General features: G+C 39.3%; 1 protein-coding gene and 2 long non-coding RNA genes across 5 annotated transcripts in view; 2 read left to right on the forward strand and 1 right to left on the reverse strand.

The window, feature by feature from the left end:
- tgm2l (transglutaminase 2, like) lies at window positions 1-12,787 on the forward strand. The gene is made up of 15 exons (XM_054775957.1): window positions 1-34; window positions 179-343; window positions 2,026-2,259; window positions 3,278-3,396; window positions 3,652-3,780; window positions 3,883-4,060; window positions 4,958-5,090; window positions 5,182-5,285; window positions 5,406-5,548; window positions 5,642-5,741; window positions 7,201-7,346; window positions 9,354-9,483; window positions 9,568-9,728; window positions 10,858-10,994; window positions 11,083-12,787. The coding sequence occupies exons 1-15, from the start codon at window positions 31-33 to the stop codon at window positions 11,240-11,242; spliced, it is 2,043 nt and encodes a 680-aa protein (XP_054631932.1). The 5' UTR covers window positions 1-30; the 3' UTR covers window positions 11,243-12,787.
- LOC129181176 (uncharacterized) overlaps window positions 12,304-17,899 on the reverse strand; it is an 18,645-nt gene continuing 13,049 nt past the window's right edge. For both annotated transcript variants that reach the window (XR_008570383.1, XR_008570382.1), the window contains one exon: window positions 12,304-17,652. This is a non-coding gene — a long non-coding RNA (uncharacterized LOC129181176). The remainder of the gene's footprint in view (window positions 17,653-17,899) is intronic.
- Window positions 13,931-17,899, forward strand: part of LOC129181177 (uncharacterized) — a 5,169-nt gene continuing 1,200 nt past the window's right edge. The window contains exon 1 of one of the 2 annotated variants that reach the window (XR_008570384.1): window positions 13,931-14,811. This is a non-coding gene — a long non-coding RNA (uncharacterized LOC129181177). The remainder of the gene's footprint in view (window positions 14,812-17,899) is intronic. The other variant, XR_008570385.1, reaches the window with a different exon arrangement.

A 17,899-nucleotide genomic window follows, 5' to 3' on the forward strand; every position in this document is an offset into this window, starting at 1 on the left:
CCTTTGACAGGGAAAGGAAGACTATCCATCATGGGTGGGTGATCTATCTATCTATCTATCTATCTATCTATCTATCTATCTATCTATCTATCTATCTATCTATCTATCTATCTATCTATCTATCTATCTATCTATCTATCTATCTATCCATGTATGACTGTATGGTTTACCTTGTTAGCCGTCATTGTGGACCCGAGATGTCGCGAGAACAATTCGGCTCACAACACCAAGGAGATTGATCGGGAGCGCTTGATTGTGCGCAGGGGTCAGCCCTTCTCCATCTTCGTGCAGTTCTCGGAGTCTGTGCGCCGTGACCACCACCTGGCACTGCTCCTCCACCTTGGTGAGTAAAGCCTGATCTGCAACAGAGTGCTGCTGAGTTAGTGACATTGGTGGAAAAAATGAAAAATGTATAAAAAGGGATGGTAAAAGTCGCAATTTTAATTTTTCAAAAATTGTTGTGGTGTATTACGGTATTTAAGATAATGCTTTTATATTCTAATGTACATTATTTAGTTAATTACATATATATATATATATATATATATATATATATATATATATATATATATAAATATTTGTATATATTAATTATAATATCTTTCATGTAATAAATAAATTCCAAATAAATTTGATCATATTTCTTCTTGTGCAGTGACTGCCTCATTAACTCATTCAAGACCAAACGTATTTACACGTTTTTAGAAACCCGAATGCCCGATCCCAAAGACGTATTTATGCGTCTTTTAGGTTTTTGGCGCGAGAGTCAAAACGAGGTGATGATCAACTGCACACCAGTAGATGTCACGTTTAGAGTTAGAGCAGTTTTAAGCCATAAAAACGGCCACAAGGTGGCAGAATTACATGTGATATGAGCTCAGCTGGGATCATTTGCATGTAAAAAACACACTCGACAGCAAGGAGGAAGTGGAAGAGCAAGGAGGAGTGTAGCGCGCATTGTAGGCAAATTTAACCGTGCACACACATGCACACGCATAGTCCAGTTCAAAATGTGAAACTTGTAACTAGTTCTTGGTGTTATATTTGTAAATAAATTGTTATTTTGATGTAAAACAATCCATTTTTTGTGTCATTTATGTTGTAGTGTAGTTGTTAAATATTTGAGCTGTCACAAACGCAAAAAGTGTGTGCCAAAGCCAAAGTTATGCTCAAAGTGTATCTGTTTTTTTCCCTTTTCTTGTCGGGAACTGATATTTTCCTGAAACGTACCTACTGCTAATTAATAAAGAACGGAAAAAGGTAGAAACAAACTTTTTTTTCCCCATGAAAGACAAGTGTCCAAGGTTTCTTTTGGTAGATTCTGTATGCCTTGAAAAATCTGTCCAAATCATCTAAAATGGCCGGTAATGAAGGGGTTGAATTTTTGAAAAATGGCAGGGATTGAATGAGTTAAGGCACACGGGTCACCACTTTCTCAATACTCTGCAAAAGTAATGGAAAATTAAGCAAATTTATACTATATTTGAGCAAATATATAATTGATTTTTTTTTTATTGAAACCTGTGGAACCAATTAACTGTGATAAACGAGGGATTACTGTATATTGTATTCATTGTGAAGGGAAATGTCACACAATGTTTTAGATGTATAAGTTACTGTAGTTGCCAATGTCATCTGGCTACCATATTTATGTATGTCCAATGGACCATACACATTTTTCAACCCTATAAACCCAGAATGAGGGGGCACCCCTCAGGGTTTGGGATCAATGGTGTCAGAAGTGGGATCCCAAGTTGCAAGGAGCCTTTGGGACAGGTGAGTCCGATACAATTGACTCTGTCGAATCCTGCTACCATACCACTAAACAACATCTATAAAAGATTTATAGATGCAAAACAATTGGGGGCGCTAAAAGACCTGAGTCCGAGCTTTTCTTCCTGTCACTCACACACACCAGAGACCTGGAGAGACCCAAGTTAGCAAACAACAGAGTAGCTATGATGCTCATTTTAAGATAATGATCACTGATAATGATCCCTTCTTCCTCATGTGGTGTTTCTTCAGGCAAGCGAGCGGAGAAGGTGATCAAGGTGGAGAAGGAGAGCAGCGGTACCAAAGGCGGTTGGCGGTTCAGGCAGGAGGCGGCCCACAACGGTGTGCTGTTGACTCTGCACAGCCCGGCGGACTCCATCGTCGGCCGCTACCGCCTGGACGTGTCGCTGGTGACGCCTGATGGACGCGTGTTGGAAAAGAATGACAAGATTGACTTCCATCTGCTCTTTAACCCGTGGTGCAAAGGTGAAGTCCTTTTGATCGCACCATCCAATAGGGAAGTGAAGATGACTGATAACATTCTCCATATAAGACTTTTTTTTCCTGAATGAATGAGACCACGGAAGACAGGGGTGTCCAAACTTCTTCCTTCGAGGGCCGCATACAGAAAAATGAAAGGATGGTCACTTTGATATTCTTCATGTTTTAAATTATTTTCTATGCACTAATTAATAGTATTTATTACACCTATTTTATGTGATTACCATGAAATGCAAAGCACTTCAATATTAACTACATAAAAATAGTTTTTCAGATTTTTTTTTCATCTAAAATTTTGAATAAATTAATAGATTTCCTAATTATCCAAATACTATATAAATATTATACAGGCCAATTTTTTGATGTACATTTGGGGGGGGAGGCCGGCACCAAGTAGGCAACGAATTAAATTTTTTCATTTTTATTTTAAAGAAATAATTACAGTATAATTACAGTATACAGTAAATAGTAGTAAATAGTAGTATTAAATAGTAGTAAATAGCAGATGATGGATTATTCTTATAAAAAAATTACAATAACAAGTTGTTATTGTATTTTTTTTCATCTAAAATTTTAATTACGGTAATACATTTGCTAAATTATTTTTTTTCTTTTTTTTGGTACAAAGTCAAACATAATAGTAGACAATATATAGTTTTGTTTTTTAAAAGTTTTTAAATCAATAATGGCTGTAATTCATTTGCTCATCAATTAAAAGCAGTTAGAATTGTAGATTTTATTTAAATTAATTTTCAATATCCAGTTAGTTTTTTAACCTGGCATTTTTTTTTCTTGTAACTTTGTAATGGTTTTCTTTTCAGTGCGGTCCTAATAATTCTTTGTCATATTCTGATGCTGGCTGTTTTTAATGCTTTTAATGTGTGGGACGCAAATTATTTGGACACCACTTGATGAAGTGACAGTTTAGCAGCAGTGGCTATTTTGTTTTTCTTATTTTGTCTTGTTGCGTAACAGTAACTGGAAGGTTTCTTGCGTGCCACAGATGATGCCGTGTATCTGACTGAGGAGAAGCTCCTGCAGGAGTACATCATGAATGAGAATGGAATCATTTACATGGGCTCGTGGGACTCCATTAGAAGCATCGCTTGGCATTATGGACAGGTACGTGTGTGTGTGTGTGTGTGTGTGTGTATGTAGATGACCTGCGTGATATGTCACAGCAGTGTGACACCAGAGACTGTCAACCAGATCATAAATCGTGAGGGTTGGACAGAGAATGCTCCTAGAAGGAGCGTGTGAGAATGTAAGCGGACCACACAAACAAGAGCTTCACCCTTCACAGTTGGACGGAAAAAGGCTTGCTCTCCGTCATCCTGCACTGTCTCTCATACACTAACTAGTGTCTGTCTATCACAGTTTGAGGACAATGTGATGGACATCTGTTTTGAAATCCTGGACAACTCCAATGATGCCTTGCGAAACCCAGAGAAGGACGTGGAGCACAGACGGGACCCCGTCTACGTCAGCAGGATCATCTCAGCCATGGTGACGACAAGAACAAAAATATCACCATCATGATTTATTTAGTAGAAAAAATATGACATAAATTAGCCTAATGTTGTGTGTGTGTTCTCCTCACCTGTCCAGGTGAACTCCAACGGCGACAGGGGCGTGTTGGTCGGCCGCTGGCATGAGCCGTACTCTGATGGAGTCCCGCCTAGCCGATGGAACGGCAGCGTTCCCATCCTCCAAAAGTGGAGCCAAGGCAGGGCCAGGCCGGTCAAATACGGCCAGTGTTGGGTCTACGCTGCTGTCGCCTGCACAGGTGAGCCTTCTAAACATCGTTATTCAATATAGTATTCCTGATTGGTCAGCCACAGCCGATTATGAACTCATTCGATACCAAAGACGTCGTTGTACGTTTTTATAAACCCCATCCCAACAACGGATTTATACATCTTTTATATTTTCTTAGCACAAAAGGCTAAAGGAGGTGCTGATGCCAACTCCTCCCCAATGGATTAGGCTTGAGAGCAATTTGAATGCAATAAAAACGGCCAGTAGGTGGCAGAGGTGCATCATGAGAGGAAGAAGAAACACACGACAGGAAGAGGCAGCTGTTACATTGCGTACCCGAAAAAAATTGACGCACTGTAGGGAAATTTTAACGCATGCACACACATAGTTCAGTTCTGAATGTGAACACTGTAAATAGTTCATGATGTTATATTTGTAAATAAATAGTTATTTTGACGTAAAAATAAAAGTGTTGTTTATGTTGTGGTGTAGTTGCTGAGATATTCAAGCTGTCACACAAGTGAAAAATATTTGTGTGGAGGTGAAAGTTATGCTTGAAATGTATCTTTTCACAAAAAGCTGTTTTTTAGTCAGGAACTGTTATTTTCCTGACACTTACCTATGTTCTATTGCTGATTGCTAAAGAACGGGAAAAGGTAGAAACAACCTTTTTTTCTGAGTTCTTTTGGTAGGTGTTTGTAAAGCCACAGAACACAACATTCTGTGTGAAAGGTCAGTCAAAATCGTGTAAAATGGCCGGTACTGAAGGGGTTGTCCTTTGAAAAACGACTGGGATGGAATGAGTTAAACGTAAAACCGGTGATTGGTCGACTCACTCTTCATTGGTCAGTTAAGTGTCACTCTTCATTGGCGTCCACTGGAGTGTGGGATCAAGTTTGTGTGTGTTGTGTGTGTTCATCTACAGTACTGCGCTGCCTGGGTATCCCAACACGCACCATCACCAACTTCTCTTCTGCTCACGACACCGATGGAAATCTTTCTTTGGACTTCCTGTTTAATGAGCGACTGGAGAGCCTGGGAAAGGCAGACAGCAGCTGGTAGGACAAGAAGCACAAACAGAAATCACCGAAAATGAGGTAGTCTTACCTGCTGACGTCCGCCTTCACCTTGCTCCAACTGCTCTGTTAGGAACTTCCACTGCTGGGTGGAGTCCTGGATGAAGAGAGATGACCTCCCACAGGGAAATGATGGATGGCAGGTTTTGGACCCAACACCTCAAGAACTGAGCGACGGTACATTCCAAATCTTTTTCCCCCCTGATGATTTCTTTGCTGTTATACGTTTGTAACTTGCTGCAACTCATCTTTATGCAACTGATACTAACGCTGGCATCTTGGAATAAAATGTCACAGGCGAGTACTGCTGTGGTCCTTGTCCCGTTACGGCTATCAAGGAGGGAAATCTGGGCGTCAAGTTCGATGCGCCGTTCATATTTGCTGAGGTGAACGCCGACATCATCCAGTGGATCGTCCGAAAAAATGGTCAACGACAGAAGGTGAGTGCCGTCAACATCCTTCTTAGTGTGCACACATTTTCTTCAAAACAATGTCCGTGGCGGCGATGGTGACAATGATGCTTACTGATACAGCTCAGCGTGGACCAAGACACCGTCGGAAGGAACATCAGTACCAAAAGTCCTTTCAGCGACCGCAGGGAAGATGTCACTCTACAATACAAATATCCAGAAGGTTAGTCAGTCCAACTAAGCAGGGGCGTCCAAGCTTCTTCCACCATACTGAAAAATTTTGGATATTTTGCAAACCAACACATATAGATATGATCACATCAGTAGCGATGTATGGAATTGTGCTGCATGCTTTGAATGGGACAAAGAAGCGCCATCTGGTGGACAAATATTTGGCCCGCCATATGATTTTATGTGGCCCACGAAAGCCTTTAAATAATGCATGTCAAAGGGACACTTATCTTAATATTATTTTAAACAAATATTTGTGTATATACAGTATATATGTATATATTGTAATTTTGTATAAATTTGGTCTTTTACACTATTGTAAAATTCTATTTATATTATTGTATTTTTATATGTATGCTGTAATTTTATTTTTTAAACTTAATATAAATATATTTAAATAAGTAATAATGTTAATAGAAAACAATAATACAATAATTTAATAAACATTTACCGTTACATTTACAATAAATAATAAAATATATTAAAGTAAAAACAAAATTAATATTACTAACAAAAACAACATAAAAATATATATTTTTAAAATCAAAAAGACAATCTTTCTTGCTAAATGTATTTGTCAATATTGATAGAAAACCTTTTGTTTTTTTGTTGTCAAATCCAATTTTAAATGACTACTTTTTAAATTAGTTATTAATGTAATAATTATTAACGAATTTCTAAAATAGAATTATAAAAAGTGGCCCTCTGAGGATAACCCTAACAGCGATGTGGCCCACGGTGAAAACGAGTTTGACACCCCTGACATAGACGATTGAATTAGTTTATATTTTAAAAATGTGCCTCAAAAATTAAACAAACATGTCAGTTTTGTGTAGCTCTTTTGTAGCATTTTAGGGTATTTTAATTCATAATCTATACATTTATCATTTAATGGTATATACTTTCATATTTACTGTATTTATTGTACAATTTTATCATTTCATTCAATTCATCCAACAGAGCCAAAATGGCCAAAAATGTTGAAAAACTGAACATATTTCATAAGGGTTAATGCAAACATGTGGTGTTTATTAGGAGTAGGTTGGGTGGGAGCACTGACACAAAGGGAGTGGGGGGGATTCAAATCAACCAGCCAATTTTTCAGTGTCAGCTGCAGAGGCAGCATACAGCGGTAACAGAGGAGGGATGCTGTCAGCGTGAAAGCGTTTTCACAAAGCCACGACCGTAGCGTCAACAAGTGACACTCACTTCTCCCGCATGGGTTTGCTGAAACCAATGACTGAACATGTATTTTATAAGACACACCGGATGATGGTGCAGAATTCATCACGCACGTAATTATCTGACGGTCGCTGTGTGAAATTGCATCCAGCTTGACTGTGCGAAAGGCTAAGGTGAATCATTGTGAAATGGACAGCCAATGAAGGGTCTCCCTGGGACAGGCGGTTTATCAATGAGCTATCACAGTCTAATTTATGTCTTCTTCCCAGGTTCCAAGAAGGAAAGAGAGGTCTATGAGAAGGCCGGACGTCGAGTTACGGAGCCGGTTGACGAGAGAGCAAACCCAGGAAAACTGCAGATGACAATCAAACCCACAAAGCCTCTATTTGGAACGGACTTCGATGTTGTTATTGAGGTATGCAGACACTGATGAATTAATTCATGAATGAATGCATTAATGGACTTTTACAGGACTGTGTGAACGTCTAAGGCCACCACTCGCATCCTTGATAGAGCAGAACAGTAAACAAAAAATGACACAAAGGTTCTAGAGGCTGTTTTTGCCTTAACTGTATGTATTTTAGTTTTAATTGTGACAATAATGAAATATGTAGTACAGTGGGGTCCCCCACATTTGGAGATCTTTGATAAAAAAAACCTGTTTACGACATTCTAAATACAGTTTTTAACATTACTAAAGCCCTCTAGACACAAAATACCACCCCTATAATCACCTTTACACTCGTATTACCCAGTATAGTGACATTATAACAGAAAATAAGACATATCAGACATAAATAAGACATAAAATACTTGCACGTTAGCATTGGGGGAGGTCCTTGTTCTTTCTGTAATGTAATGGCGGCTGAATGACACCACGTCAAGATGGCTGTAGATAGTCACAGGGCACTAGGTCTTAAGGGCACATGCTGGAAAACACAGCATGAGCAGTTCAACAGTAGCTCTAACCCAGCATGCAGAACACCACTGCCCTCTATAGCCCACACTCTAAACAGCCGCTCACAACAACACAATTCACCGGTTGCTACAGTAACGTTACTAAGTGACCAGTATAGAATACTACTACATATTTGTGTTTTTGTTCATTTAACCATTTTAATGCTTGAAAATGCTTAATTTGAGCCAAGAATACTAGCAATTTACAAATTACATTTATATTTTTTTTGACAAATAATGGGCCCTATTCTACGATGGAGTATTAGGGCCACATTGGAAAAATGAAAATAATCGGAGATTTCAAGAATAAAGTCATAAATTCACCAAAAAAGTCAAAATATTACAAGAATAAAGTTGTAATATTATGTGTCATTGTGTCAGAAAGAAAGTAGAGCATAGCTCTTCAGGAAGTTTACTCACGCTTCAGGCAAGCGTTTATTTATAACGTGGCAGCAAAACAGAACAGTTGAGCAGCACAAACAAATTAGCATGTCTAGCTAGCCCTTCTCACGTCTGCTTTCCTTACCCACGCCCCCTCCACATGCCCAAGGCCAAAGGTCACATAAGTCCCCCCTTTTCATAGCTGTCTCAGGCAATTTTTTTCTCGTACATTTACAACTTCATTCTTGTAAAATTTTGAGTTTTTTCTCATACATTTCTTGTCAAATTAAAACTTTTTTCTCGTAAATTTACAACTTTATTGTCGTAATATTACAACTTTTTTCCTAAATTTACGACTTTTTCTCAAATGTACAACTTTATTCTCGTAATATTACAACTTTTTTTTGTAAATTTCTGACTTTTTTCTCGTAAACTTACAGCCTTATTCTCGTAATATTACAACTTTTTTCGTAAATTAACAACTTTTTCTCAAATTTTCAACTTTGTTCTCGTAATATTACAACTTTTTTTTTGTAACTTTCGGACTTTTTTTCTCGTAAACTTACAACTTTATTCTCGTAAATATTACAACTTTTTTTTGGAAATGTATTACTTTTTTTTCTCATAAACGTACGACTTTATTCTTGTAAATTTTTGACTTTATTCTCATAAATTTACAACTTTATTGTCGAAATCTCAGATTTTTTTTTCAATGTGGCACTCCGTCGTCACATCCAACCACAAAACAGCAATAATTTATAAATTGATTTATTTTAAAACACTGTGATAAGAGTGGAGAAGCGAAAGTTGAACTGTGAAGTGGCGAGGAACGACTGGTACCACTCTTACACTGGTACCACTCATTGTTTGGCAGCCCTTGAACGCACCGTGGTTGTGAGCCGTATGCCAAAAATAGGACATTTTTATGGCCGTTCCAATTATTCTGAAAGTAACCCCCGCGAAAAGCGTACCACTACTGTTTTCTTCAGTTTAGTGTGTTTTCTGAAGATGATATTTAGCGCCGTACAGTTGAGAGGCAACACAGATGTAAAGTCTCACATTGTCATGAATTGCCTGTCTGCAGTTGAAGAACACCGGAGGAGCAGAAGCTCACGCCCGTCTGACCATGCTGGCATCGGCTGTGACGTACAACTGTATACACCGAGGAGAGTTTGAGAGACAAGCCAAGAGTGTCAGTGTGCCCGCCCACAAAGGTTGGTTAAAAAAATAATGACGTGTGTACACTTTTTTCCTGCTATGTCAGCGTTTAATGTGTCGTCACAAATGTGTGTGTTCAGTCCACAAGGAAGTGCTGCGCGTGCGCTACGACAGTTACTCCAAGTGTGTCTCGGACCACCATTTGATCAAGGTGATGGCCCTCTTGGAGGCCCAAGGAGAGAATGAACCCAACATGGTGGTGGCCAAAATCCCACTCATCTTGCCTGAGCTCCTCGTGGAGGTAGGTGAAGGCTAACAACACATGTGGGACACCAAACCTGAACCTGTGTACAATAAGACAGCTAGAGTCATTATACGACCATTTCTTGAAGAGGAAAAAGGCCAATGTTGGCTGTTTGGATATCACAGGTGAGCTGGAGCCCACCCCAGCTGACTTAGCGGGCAACACCCTCGACTGGCCACCAGTCAGTGACAGGACACATACAGACAACCATTCGTACTCACATTCACACCTATAGACAATCTAGACTCTCCGACCAACATTAACATGCATGTTTTTGGGATGCTGGAGGAAGTAAACCCACACAAGCAGCTCTGTCACCATGGTAACTTAGGCTAAACTCATAACCTGGCCCCGACCATGTCCAGGCTTTCAGTTTAAAATCCGCTATGAAAGTGCCAATGTTTCACTGTTTACCTCATTCGGAGATGGCGCCACCATTTATTGACAATCTACGAGGTTCCCAACATGAGCAAACGTGAACGTCAACGCGGTCCTTGCGTGAGTACTCACGTCAACAGTGCCATCTAGTGGTCATGACCAGATATAACAAGAAGTCATACTGCAAAGATAACAAAACATTAAGTTTTTGCTTTTAAATGGATAAGTGTTTAAATGTCAAAGTTGTGCAGTGCACAATACCAACGTTTGAAAATAGATTTTTTCTGGAAAATCACCCCCACCCGCACACCCACTCCTTGTTTTACTACCACACACGGTAACAAAACCTAATTTACAAGTAGACACTAGATGGCAATAAAAGCATGTGTCACCATTTTGCCAGTTACGTTTTGGTTTCCTTTGGTGATGAAGGTCAAAATCCAGGAAATTTACGTCAACTATTTAAACGTGAGGGCCACATTCACTGGTCTAACAGTGTGTGGTCAGAACAGTTATTTTAGTATTTCTTTTAAGCTTGATTTCATTTTAATCTTTGACTACTTCTTTAAACTCGATTGCAGTATGCACAGTTCCATACGGGTCTTTGGTACTGTCGTACTTGTTGGTCAAGCACCCGATAATTGACAGTCATGGGATAGACTCCAACCTCCCTGTAAGACTGGCTAACCAACGAAAGTGTTGGATGAATGGGCCCATAAAAGCATCAATTCACTTTGTCTTTCTGCAGATTCCCGGGAATGCTGCAGTTAACGTACCACTAACAGGCTCCATCTCCTTCACCAACCCTCTCCCGGTGCCACTGAAAGGGGGTGTTTTCACCGTGGAGGGGTCCGGCCTCGTGTCTCCCACGGAGGTCAGGATGAAGTAAGTATCACTACCTCACTACTTTTCACCTCATCCCTGCAGCTGAGCTAGATTGGTAGCGCCTATAAAGCCACCTTCTCTGTTCCAGCGGTGAAATAGGTCCAGGCCAGAAGGTGTGTGTCAAGCTCACCTTTACACCTGCACGGACCGGTGTGAGAAAGCTCCTGGTGGACTTCGACTCGGACAAGCTCAAAGACGTGAAGGGAGTCGCTACTGTGTTTGTTGAGAAGGGATTCCGCGTGTACTGAGCTGAGGCACAAAGCATGTACAACAGTACTACTGATCACATTGTTTACTTCACAATCAAACATGTTTCAGCCCCTAATGGCCAAACGTATTTAGAAAATAACGGTACAGTCGTCTCTCGTTTATCGTGGTTAATTGGTTCCAGACGGTTAATAAATGGAATATTTTCCTAGTTAGAGCACAGGAATCCTGTTCATGACTTTGTACTGTAAATACTGTACCATTTTTACCATTATTGGAGCCCTGTAGACAAAAAATAACACCCCTATCATCACCTTTACACTTCTATTACTCTTTGTTGACACCACACTGCTAATGCGCAGGCTACGGGATCACCGCAGGGACACAAGAGACGTCCACGGCTTTCAGCATAGCAAGCTAGCGAACTAACTAGTTTATTCTAAACTTAAAGTGATTCAAACGGTGTGGGGAAGAAAGACAAAGTAAGAAGCCAAAAACTTACCACTTCCACATGGAATGTGAGGAGAACTTTCCTTCACCCTGTTATGTCAGACACACCGTGGCTGACTTCATGCACTGTTAAGGTAATGTGATGTCATGTCATGTCTCATTAATGTTTTGTGTCATTACGGATGTCTAATGACCAGAATACTACATGTAACTTGCCTTTCGATATTTCTTGACTAATAAGCCACAGTCAACCACAAAACAGCAATAATTAATTTTTGAAAAACTGCGATAGAATGAGGGAGCGGTGTTCAAACCGCGATGTAGCAAGCGACGACTGTATTGTGCTTTTTATTGACATTCCATTTAAAAACATCTATTTTTGCATGCTTTGCAGAATTTTAAGATGATATATAAATGACCACTGTCCCATTTTTTATGAACAAGTAGAATGAAAATCCCCAGTCCTGACCATCATAAATCGCATATTGCATATCCATCCATCCATCTTCTACCGCTTATGCAAGGTTGAGTCACAGGGGCAGCAGCAGGGAAGCAGGGAAGCCCAGCCTTCCCTCTCCCCGGCTATTTCGTCTGGTGGATCCCGAGGCGTTCCCGGGCCAGTTGAGAGACAGTCTCACCAACGTGTCCCGGGTCTTCCACAAGGCCTCCTGCCGGTCGGACATGCCCTGAACACCTCCCCAGGGAGGCATCCGGGAGGCATCCTGACCAGATGCCCGAGCCACCTCATGTGGCTCCTCTCAATGAGGAGGAGCAGCACTTATCTCCAATCGCATATTGTGTTTTATCAAAATGTATTTGTTAAACCGATTTAATACTAAAATGTGTGCACTATTACGCGATTGTGTACATGAAATATTTACACAGCATTCTTTTATGAATAAAGGTCTCTGATCTCAGTTGTTGGTTTTGATTTGACACGTTGGAGATGCTCATGAAAAAGTGTAACCAAGACAAGAGACAAGCTTGTGTATGTCAGTGAGTAATGTAAATGAGACGTGCGCCATGCTAATCACATTACAACACATGCAACAACTACAGTGGCCTGAAAGCTGGTAGATTTAAATAAAATCAACTTTTTTTCCAGCAAGGGCTCATGTACAGTCATGGAAATAAATATTAGACCACCCTTGTTTCTTCAGTTTCTTGTTCATTTCAATGCCTATACAACTAAAGGTCCCATTGTTTGGACAAATATAACAATGACAATAAAAATAGCTCATAAGAGTTACATTTTTTGGCAGTGCAATGCTATAGCTATTCATGTCAGACTTACTCTGGCTAAGCCAAACTGTTCATCATTGTAATGAATGCAATTGTTGCTAATGTTCTAGAAAAAATAATTATGATCTCAGGAAAAATGCATTTTTGGGGGGAATTTTGCACGTCTTTCTCTTTTTTGTGCTTTCTAAATATTGAAAAAGCGCTGGCACAAGGCAGCCAATATTGCAATGTAATGGGATTTTACAGCATATACATGCTGTGACCATGTCGTGCGGGTACACTATTTTGCACTAGTTTTGTTATTTTAAGCATGACCGGAACTTCCTTCCTGGGCGCGTTGATTTCACATAGCAACACAGAAACGAACGCGACTTCCATCGACAACAGCAACACAGCTAGAGCTATCACCAATCATGGCCGACTTTGCGAGAGCCGCCGCCGCCGCCGCCTACTTTTTACGACCACTACCAGTAGGGGGTGTTGTATACTCATGTGAGAGTTGAAGACGTGTCCACTTCAACAGTTGGCTGCAGGCCATTGTCAATCAATCTGCTTCATGCAGGACTGCCTGTTTCCTGTTGCTAGCCATCATACACGCTTAATGAAGGCAGAAGTCACGCGGCTGTAGGGCGCCCGGAATACTGTAAATGAATCAAGACGAGCCACGATCACAGGAGTGAAATATACGTGAGTCACTTAATTTCTTGTCTCCAATCTCGTAAGATCATCATTAAAATGAAAACAAAATTTGAACTCAGAGTGTTTAAACGAGAGAGAAATGTGCTAAAATGTTAATGCCTGTCTGAGAAAAGTGTATCAAGTGTATGGTGACGGGTTTTACAGCCTGAAAACATATATAATCATTGTACAAAAATATAGTTGGCTACTTTGCGGATTTCACTTATTGCGGGCTATTTTGGGAACCTATACCACACAATAAACGAGGGAACACTGTACATGCATAAACTATGGGATTTGTAACTGCATATTATTTTTTTTTATGAAATAAAGGCCCATATTTCCAAAAGTGATATGTATTTACATAAAATTCGATGTATTTATTTAAGTGTATTTTTTTTTAGGCGTCCCAGTGGTTGGGGACCCCGCTTTAGAACACACAGAAAGTATGTGTTCATGTTTCCCATCAGGATTGTAGCTGATGGGCAAAATTCCAAAAAAGGTGCAGTTTTCCTTTAAGTGTTAATAGTGTTTAAGGCAGATCGACAGGTTGTATTTTGTATTTGTACTTGTATTTCTAGCTGAAGATGAAGTTTTCAGCTAGAACACATTTTGTTATTTGGAAAACAAATCTGATGAGTTGAACTGTGACTTGTTTTTTTTTGTTGTTTTTTTTAAACACAGTCATTGAAACTTTTAAGTTTCATTTTCAGGAAAATTGTCGGCTACTTCCTCATTCTTGACTGTTTGTCTTGCATGGTGACGCTGTTTTGCCCTTTGTAATGCTGGCCTCCTCCCACTTTTCAAACATATTCCAGAGTGGTGAGACGTTGGGAGAAGCAGACAGAGAAGATGCCGCAGACTGTGCGCGTAACCTTGGAATTTGCACTGCATCGTGCCATTATGGGGGTTTTATGTGCCGGTTTTTTGATCTGCCTCATATTTGCTTTTATTATTTGCTTAATTGTTAAGGTTTTCCAGCTGGAATTACGCTATTGGATGAACTGTAATCATTAACCCTCATTACCACCACTTCTGGGCATCGTCAGTGTTTCTCGTTGCAATGCAAACTCTTTTTCCTCACAAGGATTTTTTCAAGTACATTTACTATACACGACCATGACTTCCCATCCAAGGTTACCCCAGAAACCAGCCCCCCAAAGCGCCTGCCAACGTGAGCAGCAGCACGGACCTGTCTTTTATCAGGAGCATCCCATCTATGCTCATGATGGCTCATATAGTGAGTGGAATCTTACATGTCTAGCTTGTTCATCAATTAATACAGTATGCCATCCATATCTTCTAGTGTCTTTTGTTTTTTTACATAATTAAATTTTTCCCCACTATCATGAATGTTAGTTAACTTTTAGAAGTTGGGATTAAGTGTGGCAAGTGTCTCTATTGATTGCTTTAGCAGTTCAGCAACGTGGTTATTGTAGATTGCATACATCAGAGGTGTCGGCCAGGGCCACATACTGAAAGAGGATGCCACTTCGATATTTGACATTCCGTAAACCAAGCCATGCGGCATGCACATATGCTAGGAAGCTATGCAGATTTAAAGAAAGACTTGTTTTGTAGTATTGTACTGTGTTATTAGCACAGTGGAACCTCGGCATGCGTTGTAGTTTAGTTAACATCCTCATTATTGCTAAGCAGCGCTATGGAAGCCCACTTCTGCCACTGAAGGGAAAAAAAATATCCCACCAGTAAATTGTAATTATGACATAAAAAGTCTAAATTATGAGATAAAAAGTGGGAATTATGAGAAAAGAAAGTCAGAATTATGAAATTAAAAGTAGCAATTATGAGGATCAGAAAGTAATGAGATAAAAAGTCGAAATTACAAGATAAATGTCTTAATCATGAGATAAAGTCGAAATTATAAGAAAAATAATCATAATTCTGAGATAAAAAGTAAAAAATTATGAGATTAAAAATCATAATTACGAGATGCAAACTGCGCATGTGCCGCCTTCGCTGGAGCCTTCGTCACATGGCACTCGGCACATGCGCAGTTTGTATCTCATAGTTTCGACCTTTTTGTCATTATTATAACTTTTTCCTCATAATTTCGACTATTATCTCATAATTATGACTCACCATTGGGATATTTTTTTCTTTCAGTTCTTCCATAGAGCATGAAACAACAGCAACATAAATACATTGGAAACTCGGTTAGCATCCGCCCCGGTTAGCGTGTTTTTCAGTTAACGTCAAAAATTTACAGCACAGTTTTGCCTCAGTTTGCGTGCATCCTCCGGTTGGCGTACAATGTGAGTGTCTTGCGCGTCTTGTCGTGTTATTAATAGACTGCATGACTCCAATTGTGTTCTTTATCTATTTTTTGAAACTACAAAACGCCCCTCCTTGTTAGCATCCTATTAGCTAGCCAAACAAAATGGCAACCGGAAGTGGAAGTTACGTTTTATGATGTCATCAGCAGTTGACTCAGAAATGTTTACACAAAACACTTTCATCGTTATACAATTATAGTTTTACATGCATCAAACTAAATGCATATAAATGAGGAATGCAAGGGACAAATGAACATTATGAGGTTACTTTGACCTCAAAGATGTGACTGTTCCCAAAGACATGATGTGGCAGCGAGATCAACCACCATCACCTTCCTGTTGTCAGTCACGTCAAGAATCACGTCTTCAGTGAAGGTAAAAGTAGCCTTAAATGTTCAATTATCCCTTTAATTCATCATTTATATGCATTTATATGCATTTTGTAGTTGTTTTATGCTTGAAAAAATAATTGTAAAACTACAAAAATGTGTTTTGTGTTAACATTTTAGGTTTTCTGGAAAGGATTAATTGGTTTACATGATTTCCTTATGGGAAAAGTTGGACCTTCTGGAACAGATTAATTATGCTAACCAAGGTTCTGTTGTATTCACTTTTTCTGCTTACGTTACACTTTTTTTCTCTTTTACGTCTGTTTTGGTTCAAGTTGGACCTTCTGGAACAGATTAATTATGCTAACCAAGGTTCCGCTATTCACTTTTTCTGCTAACTGTACACTTTTTTGCTGATGTTTTCCATTTTTGCTTTTTTGTAAAATTATTTTAACAAATATTTTCTTCTTAATATTATAACTCTATTGTCATAATATTACATATTCCCAACGTAATATTTCCTAAAATTGTAAATTCAGAAATTTTGTTCGTCGATTATAATATCAGACCTTTAAAAAAATAATGTATTTTTTGTTTAATATTTCAACTTTATGCTTGTAGAATACATTTTTTCCCTCATAACATTACAAATTTGTTCATGGAAATTTTTTTTTTTTCAAGTGACATTTTTTTTTCTCTGAATATTACTGCTAATATTTCGTCTTTATTTTCATTAAGTAACTGCTGTTTTCGCGCAATTTTTGCTGTTTTTTTATTTTTTAGCTTTCCTGTTTAATTGCATTAATGACAACGTGCCGAGCAACAGTAAAAACAACCACGTGAAAATAGTGTACTCGCCATCCCTCATTTTTATGGAGGTTAATTGGTTCCAAATGCGACCGTGATGAGTAAATTTCTGCAAAGTAGGATTCCTTGCATAGAAGCATAGAAAACCTGTTTACGACCTTCTAAATACAGCTTTTAACATTATTAGAGCCCTCTAGACATGAAATATCGTGCACGTCAAAAAAGAGACATTCGAGAACAAAAGGATTTGAAAAGAGACGTTCTGCTGGTTTCTCTAATCCTGTTGAACCGGCAAGTGAATCATACACTTTTCCAAACATTGCTTTTGTATTTTAACTATCCTTTTGTCGCGTGCATGTGGGGTGTGTCGGGTGAAGCTTGCATGGTTGGAACAGGAAGAGGGCAGAATAAAAACGGCTGTGTACAACAGTTTTAACTATCATGACAAATGACGAAGGGCGTAATGCAAAGGTGAGTCGCATGCAGATGCTGCCCTCATTTTTCCAACAGGCAGTTGTTAAACATGAGTGATGGTGGAGTGGCTGTCCACCACTGGTAGGTCCTTTGGTGGCTGTGTAGTCCGATCCTGGATCCGCAGGTTCTATCACAGGTAGGAAACACAGGGGTTGTCGATTCCCATCCCTCGACCTGAGTGATAAAATAACAGTGTAGACCAGGGCTGTCCAAAGTGCGTCCAGCAGCTTGTTTTTGATTGGCCCGTGGCACATTTTAAAAATTCACTTAGACAGGAAATCCAACATAAAATAATGGGAAAAAGCACACAAAGGCTTAAATTAAAGCGAAAAAGTTGAAACGTGGATACTACAGGTCACGCTCTTCGGTGACACAGGCCAGTCTCTTCTTGAGTTTTGTGTTTCTCTTTATTTATGTTGAG

This window comes from Dunckerocampus dactyliophorus, chromosome 5 (genome assembly GCF_027744805.1).
Source record: "Dunckerocampus dactyliophorus isolate RoL2022-P2 chromosome 5, RoL_Ddac_1.1, whole genome shotgun sequence".
Classification (NCBI taxonomy): domain Eukaryota; kingdom Metazoa; phylum Chordata; class Actinopteri; order Syngnathiformes; family Syngnathidae; genus Dunckerocampus; species Dunckerocampus dactyliophorus.

Bases quoted from the DNA above. Each gene is read 5' to 3' on its own strand.
- tgm2l (XM_054775957.1), top strand. The intron at 5,091-5,181 runs GTAGGACAAGAA...CTGCTCTGTTAG, and splicing joins GGAAAGGCAGACAGCAGCTG to GAACTTCCACTGCTGGGTGG. The intron at 9,484-9,567 runs GTTGGTTAAAAA...GTGTGTGTTCAG, and splicing joins CAGTGTGCCCGCCCACAAAG to TCCACAAGGAAGTGCTGCGC.